Source organism: Cyprinodon variegatus, unplaced genomic scaffold (genome assembly GCF_000732505.1).
Source record: "Cyprinodon variegatus isolate N-32 unplaced genomic scaffold, C_variegatus-1.0 Scaffold183, whole genome shotgun sequence".
Lineage (NCBI taxonomy): Eukaryota > Metazoa > Chordata > Actinopteri > Cyprinodontiformes > Cyprinodontidae > Cyprinodon > Cyprinodon variegatus.
The window spans coordinates 453,174-460,665 of record NW_015150636.1 but is presented as its reverse complement, the minus strand read 5'-3'; the positions used below and the strand labels follow the sequence as shown (position 1 = coordinate 460,665).

Here is a 7,492-nt window from a genome sequence, read left to right as displayed (position 1 = left end):
TTACCAGAGTATTTTTTAACACAAGTATCTGTACTTTTACTCAAGTATGGAAAGTGAGTACTTTTGCCATCTCTGCCGGTATCATGATTAGCAGTCCCAGCTTTTTTGGAGACCCTGTAGCTGTATTTCCTCGCAGCACAATAAGCATTATTTACTATTAATGCCTCATCGTATTATGCCAGATATGAAGCATCCATGCGAGCCCTTCTGGAGGTGACCCTGGCCATGCAGGCTGGTCAGTGGGAGCAGGCGCTGGAGCTTTACAACGCCGCTAAAGGAGCCTGGTGCCAGCTCCGCCTCAACCACGACCTGAGGTCAGGACTCTATAAACCATCCTCAACTTCTGTGGAGTTTAGGCTTCTGATGTTCTTTCCATTTAGTCACCAGGAAGAGCTGCCGGTCTTCCTCCGCAGCTTCACCACAGGATGGGCCTACACCCGCATCTTATCCAGAGGAGTGGAGATTTTACAGAGGCTGCGTCGCTATGAGGTTAACCCGCCCGCCCAGTCAGCGAATGTCGCTGGAGATGAAAGCATCACTAACGGCGCTCTTTCTGTTTCTACACAACAGGAAGCAGTAGAAGAACTGCAGGCCTTACTGAAGCAGTCGGTTTACTGTCCTGACAGCCGGGGCCGATGGTGGGACAGGCTGGCTCTGAACCTTCACCAGCACCTCAAAAAGCCCGATCAAGTAAAGAGAAATGTTTTAAAATGTTTCTGTTTGCTATTGTTAAATCATGTTATTTATATGAACATCAACATTTAATTTTATACTTTTAAAGGCGTGTACTGCAGTCCTTTCAGTTTACATTTCCAGCTCTGCTTACAGTGTTAGATCACCGCTCACTCACAATGACTGTATATCCTATTAGCGCTAAAGGCTACTGTGCCAAAGGTGTCGCAGTTTAACACGTTTGCAGATTAGGTCTGCTCCACTGAGTGAGTAAAGCTGTTGTTGGGAGGGAAGGTGATGGTAATCGCTTTGAAAACCACTTCACCTGTTCAGCTGGACATACCTGCAAGGCAAAAAGCGTTTCTAAAGGTGAAGATTTGGAAAGCAGCCATGGATGAACTGGAAAATGCTGAATGGATTTATCATCACTAAAGAATTAGTTTTTTGCAGTAGATCAAGAAAACTTTCTTTCAGTGTAACTCAAGGCTTTTTCTGGGGGGTAAAAAATAAATAATAAACATGTCTTTCAGTTTCTTTGGGGTATACATATGATATAATGTGATGTTAATTTCTTAGAGATGCTGATTTTCTTGAATCCGACTAGGCAGGATGAGGAGCCATGTTGATTCCAAAAAAGTTAAAAACAATCCGATGGACTTTGTTTCCAAGTTTGAAGACGTTTCTCTTCCATCCAGGAAGCTTTTTTAATTCAGAATGTCAGAAATAGCGTAGAGTTCCTGGTTTTATACGGTAGCCCAACAAAGCCTTGTGTTGGCTTAGAAAACATGCAAAGTTAAAGTCGTAGGGAAGTCTTATTTAAATGTCAAATCATTCCGGCTTAAACATGTAGATAAATGCAATCTTTATCAGACCATATTTTCCCAAAAGTTAGAAAATTTAAATCTGAAAAAAATTCTGTCTTAAAATCTGTGGAGATCCTGCAAAAGTATTGCGGGATCTCGCAAAAGTATTGCGAGATCCTGCAAAAGTATTGCGAGATCTTGCAAAGTAAATTTTTTGTACTTTTGCGAGATCTCGCAAAAAATAAACTTTTGCAAGATCCCGTAATACTCAATAGTCCGCAAAAGTCCCTTTAGGGGCTCCGTAAAAAAGTAAACATCCAAGATTTACCTGGAATCATTTGCTTTGGTCGAGTTAGAATGAGTTTAAACCCTTCAATTATGACATGAAACAAGCAGGAAAAGCTCTTCATCTCTACTGTTAAGTATGTTAGAGTACCTGTAATGCTGTGGGCCTTTCTTTGTTTCAAATTAAAACACAGAGTTTAACAATGTTTGGAATTTTTTAAAAACAGATTTTGTGTTTAAGATTTAGTTGAGCTTTTTTTTTGTTTACTCTTAAATGTCACTTTTTATATTTTTTTTATTAACCCTTTCATACTCAGGCTATCTGTGCTATAAGAGAGGGGTTGTCGGATCCTCTGGTTCGCACAGGACACAAACTCTCCCTGCATCAGAGAGCTCTCAGGATGAAAGAGGCTCCCAGCTGCAAAAAGTACCGACTCCAACTCCGAGAGCTGCCCACCCTCCAAGTCCAAGATGTTAAACATGTGAGTTGATATTTAGGGCGATTTTATTAGAGAAAAAGGAGGAAAAACTAAGATCTTCATAACTTTCTCTCCAGGTGACCATTCGGGGCCAGCTGTTTCCCCATGAGGGTGGCACGGGAAAATCTAGATTTCTTATTCCAGAGAGTGAAGAAGGGGAAGGGAGCATAATTTGCTCTGTGGAGGAGTTCTGCTTGGACCATTACCGACAGCTCGGCTTTGACCAAGGTTTTCAGCTACGGCTTTTAAGAAGCATAAGTAGATAGAAACGCAGAAATGCTCGTACAGAAACAGAATATCCTCTCTTGTGTCAAAGGGATCCATGGAGAGGGATCAACATTCTCCACCTTGTTTGGTCTTCTGATGTGGGACATTATCTTTATGGAAGGTATTCCTGATGTCTTTAGGAACCCATACCAGGTAAAGCACCGTCTAATCTTACCATCTGAACCCATGACAGGTTCATCTACATTTCATTTCCCCCCTTTTCTACAGACTTGTCCTCTGGACTTTTACACCGACTGTTTCTATGAAAACAGAAAGGAAGCAATAGCCTCTCGTGTTGGGCTGCTTCAGGAGGCCACAGTGGAAACGCTGCGCGACATGCTGCAAGATGTCTGGGAATCCCAGGAGGGCAAAGTGTGTTCGCTGGTCAGCTGGGAGCGATTCTCATCCCTCCAGCAGGCTCAGGTACTCTGCATAGATTCCATTCACATTTTATTAATTTTTTTAAGCATTGCATTAGAAGAGTTCGATAGAAACAGAAGAATTTGGATCAACGTACTAAATGTAGCTCAAGTTTTTACGCTCTGGAGGTGGTTTTAGAAATGTTTTGTAAATGTGCTAAAGNGCGTCGTTTCTAAGTCACCAATTTAGTGCTACTTGGTCCCAATGGAATTTCCCATTGGGAACTTACTAGCGCTAAGTTGCTAACTGGTTAGCAAGATACTTCCGACAAACCGGGCATAACCAAACTTGCTTGCGAACCTTCCGCCACAACAATCCCGCCCCCTTGATAATCGACCAATCACATTCACTTTAACCACTCGTGTAAAGTCGGGCACCACTCGGGAGAATTCAGAGATGCAACGGTTGGAACATCAGCTTCCCTACGACTTTAAAGGGAATAGTTGGTCTGGCTGACCAGGCGAGGTCTTCTGTTCCCCTGTAATGGGGTTGGGGTTACGATGATAACGGGAATAAATCCACCCAATCGCTGCATTGTAGGTTTTGAATTCTACAATGCACCCCCCCTGTCTGTTTAAGGTTGGTTTTTCTTTCTTCACATAGATGGCTTCCTTCACGCCCCTCTCTAACCACCTGTCTTCTTTGTCAAAAATGTGAACACTCTGGTCCTCCAAAGAATGTCCTTTGTCCATAAGCTGTAGATTTACCGCAGAGTCTTGTCCTCTGGACTCGGCCAAGCCAACAATTCCCTTTAATGACCCCCTTTCAGAGATATAGACAGGTATGGGGCATTGCAGGCTAACGAAGAATCAAAACAACCCCCATTCCAAAGGCGTGGACCCATTTGTCCGTTTCAATTTGCATGATTTCTAAACAAAAACAAGGCTTTGTTTTTGGTCCACTCTATAAAGCCTGGAACTCAACGCTATTTCTGACATCTTGAATTGAAAAAGCTTCCTGGATGGGAAGAGAAATGTCTTCAAACTTGGAAACAAAGTCCAGTGGATTGATTTTAAGTTTTTTGGAATGACTATGACCTGGATGACTGAGAATCTCCAACAACATGAGCCATGTTTATGTTGTAAGCACTAAGCTGGCATTGAGGAGAGATCCAATAAATAGCTAATGTTATCAGAGAGTTGTAACTATATGCAGTGTCTTCATCACGGCGGGTTGTTAGGACTGATGCTTAGGGGAAAAAAAGCTTCTCCTTCCTGCTGCCAAAAATGTTACAGAGCCCCTAAAGGGACATGGAGGAAAAAAATTAACTTTTGCGAGATCCCGCAATACTTTTGCAAGATCCTGCAAAAGTATTGCGGGATCCTGCAAAAGTATTGCAGGATCTTGCAAAGGTACTGCGAGATCTCACAAAAGTATTGCGGTATCTTGCAAAAGTATTGCGAGATCCTGCAAAAGTATTGCGGGATCTCGCAAAAGTATTGCAGGATCTCACAAAAGTATTGCGAGATCCTGCAAAAGTATTGCAGGATCTTGCAAAAGTATTGTGGTATCTCGCAAAAATATTGCAGGATCTTGCAAAAGTATTGCGGGATCTTGCAAAAGTATTGAGAGATCCTGCAAAAGTATTGCAGGATCTTGCAAAAGTATTGAGAGATCCTGCAAAAGTATTGCGAGATCCTGCAAAAGTATTGAGAGATCCTGCAAAAGTATTGCGAGATCCTGCAAAAGTATTGCGAGATCTTGCAAAGTTAATTTTTTGTACTTTTGCGAGATCTCGCAAAAAATAAACTTTTGCGAGATCCCGCAATACTTTTGCGAGATCTCGCATAGTTTTTGCGGGATCTCGCAAAAGTCCCTTTAGGGGCTCCGTAAAAATGTAAACATCCAAGATTTACCTGGAATCATTTGCTTTGGTCGAGTTAGAATGAGTTTAAACCCTTCAATTATGACATGAAACAAGCAGGAAAAGCTCTTCATCTCTACTGTTAAGTATGTTAGAGTACCTGTAATGCTGTGGGCCTTTCTTTGTTTCAAATTAAAACACAGAGTTTAACAATGTTTGGAATTTTTTAAAAACAGATTTTGTGTTTAAGATTTAGTTGAGCTTTTTTTTTGTTTACTCTTAAATGTCACTTTTTATATTTTTTTTATTAACCCTTTCATACTCAGGCTATCTGTGCTATAAGAGAGGGGTTGTCGGATCCTCTGGTTCGCACAGGACACAAACTCTCCCTGCATCAGAGAGCTCTCAGGATGAAAGAGGCTCCCAGCTGCAAAAAGTACCGACTCCAACTCCGAGAGCTGCCCACCCTCCAAGTCCAAGATGTTAAACATGTGAGTTGATATTTAGGGCGATTTTATGAGAGAAAAAGTAGGAAAAACTAAGATCTTCATAACTTTCTCTCCAGGTGACCATTCGGGGCCAGCTGTTTCCTCATGAGGGCGGGACGGGAAAATCTAGATTTCTTATTCCAGAGAGTGAAGAAGGGGAAGGGAGCATAATTTGCTCTGTGGAGGAGTTCTGCTTGGACCATTACCGACAGCTCGGCTTTGACCAAGGTTTTCAGCTACGGCTTTTAAGAAGCATAAGTAGATAGAAACGCAGAAATGCTCGTACAGAAACAGAATATCCTCTCTTGTGTCAAAGGGATCCATGGAGAGGGATCAACATTCTCCACCTTGTTTGGTCTTCTGATGTGGGACATTATCTTTATGGAAGGTATTCCTGATGTCTTTAGGAACCCATACCAGGTAAAGCACCGTCTAATCTTACCATCTGAACCCATGACAGGTTCATCTACATTTCATTTCCCCCCTTTTCTACAGACTTGTCCTCTGGACTTTTACACCGACTGTTTCTATGAAAACAGAAAGGAAGCAATAGCCTCTCGTGTTGGGCTGCTTCAGGAGGCCACAGTGGAAACGCTGCGCGACATGCTGCAAGATGTCTGGGAATCCCAGGAGGGCAAAGTGTGTTCGCTGGTCAGCTGGGAGCGATTCTCATCCCTCCAGCAGGCTCAGGTACTCTGCATAGATTCCATTCACATTTTATTAATTTTTTTAAGCATTGCATTAGAAGAGTTCGATAGAAACAGAAGAATTTGGATCAACGTACTAAATGTAGCTCAAGTTTTTACGCTCTGGAGGTGGTTTTAGAAATGTTTTGTAAATGTGCTAAAGAGGAGATGGAAACACCTTAGAATCCTACAAACTGGGTCTTTTGACGCCTCCGGATGGCGTTAACCGTTGTTAATACGAACTGACACGATGAAGTGTGACTAAAACACATTCATTACAACCACTGCACTGGAAAAATTCTCAAAAATTCGTCATTTTGTTCTTAAAAAAGGTCCATTTGTTCTTGGATTGAGGAGGTAAAAGAGACAATTTGCCAATGGAACAAGACAATTTACACTTAAAATAAGAAAAAACAACTGCATTATCTTTATCTATTTCAACTGCATATTATCTAAATATCTTATTTTAAGAGTAAAAACACATTAAGGTTAAATACACTTAATTTAAGACATTTTTACTCACTTGTAGATCGTTTTTCCAGAGTGTCCATCACCAGCATGCCAGCTCTACTTGCTGTTTACTACAGTCTACAGCCAAGCGTAACATCAATATATGAAGAGATCACTCTTTGCAATGGATGGAAACTTTTAAACCTTTTAAAAGTTTGATCAAAATTGGCATCACATCACAAGTGTAACCTTCTGAAGGACTGGTGGAGACACGTCCCCACCAATAATTTCCACTTTTTCCCCCCTTGCTGCTGGTTTACTTCAGCCGAAGGTAACAGAGGTTGGGTGCAGCTAACTGTGTTCAGTGCAGTTTGAGTCCATGTTTTTTTTTCCTCTCTCCTTGCTGCTCCCGTGTCACGCCTCTCGGTGTGACATCATCTGAGCTGTCGCTTTTTAGGCATCTGATTTGCGGTCGCATTTCACTGCTTAGAGATGTAGCTGCGTGGTTGGAGGAGAGAGACACAGCAGCATTAAACAGGAGCTACTTTGATATATGCTTAAGTAAAAGCTGGGAGACGGGTTGGTTAAAAAAATTAGAGATGCCACCGAAAAATCTGCTAAACATACGGAGCTTTTTCAGCTAAAAATTGCAACAGATTGTAAGTTTATACAAGTTAATATTATAATGCAAGAAGATTGAGAAACTTTACTAGTTAAAAACCGCTTGGCTTCTCCATGACTCCCAGTTACAGGTTAAAATGTTTTCTTATTGTCCAGACACAATCAGACTGCAGAGCTTCTGCATGTCTTGAAATTTTGTTTCTGGCATCAATATATTGGTAGACAGGTTCATAAATCTGTTTTTAAGCAAAGCAGAAACACAAGTAGGGAGAGCTGCAGATTTAAAGGGGAAACAGATTTAATGGGATATGCAACATGCAATAAAATATATCTCCAAGTTTACCAGAAGGTTTACAAGAAAAGATATGCTATGCTATTTAAAATGTAGCATATCCATATTTTTTCTGGATGGAAGGAATTGAAATTGTTCATTCTAGGGATGCACGATTTATCGATTTGTGCCATATTTAATGTTTTCTTTTGTTCTCAACAATATAAAAGCGTTTATTAAATATGA

The 7,492-nt window shown here is 41.2% G+C and overlaps 2 protein-coding genes across 2 annotated transcripts in view; both read left to right on the top strand.

Moving 5' to 3' along the window:
• Nucleotides 1–7,492, top strand: part of LOC107087406 (fanconi-associated nuclease 1-like) — an 18,056-nt gene that overhangs the window by 7,563 nt on the left and 3,001 nt on the right. The window contains exons 5-15 of the mRNA XM_015378975.1: nt 183–314; nt 381–489; nt 571–690; nt 2,078–2,242; nt 2,317–2,467; nt 2,556–2,659; nt 2,735–3,054; nt 5,074–5,221; nt 5,296–5,446; nt 5,535–5,638; nt 5,714–5,908. Of these exons, the coding sequence (XP_015234461.1) occupies nt 183–314; nt 381–489; nt 571–690; nt 2,078–2,242; nt 2,317–2,467; nt 2,556–2,659; nt 2,735–3,054; nt 5,074–5,221; nt 5,296–5,446; nt 5,535–5,638; nt 5,714–5,908 (1,699 nt within the window). The remainder of the gene's footprint in view (nt 1–182; nt 315–380; nt 490–570; nt 691–2,077; nt 2,243–2,316; nt 2,468–2,555; nt 2,660–2,734; nt 3,055–5,073; nt 5,222–5,295; nt 5,447–5,534; nt 5,639–5,713; nt 5,909–7,492) is intronic.
• On the top strand, nt 5,035–6,196 carry LOC107087395 (fanconi-associated nuclease 1-like). Its single transcript, XM_015378964.1, has 4 exons — nt 5,035–5,221; nt 5,296–5,446; nt 5,535–5,638; nt 5,714–6,196. Exons 1-4 carry the CDS (start codon nt 5,141–5,143, stop codon nt 6,041–6,043), a joined length of 666 nt encoding a protein of 221 aa, XP_015234450.1. The 5' UTR covers nt 5,035–5,140; the 3' UTR covers nt 6,044–6,196.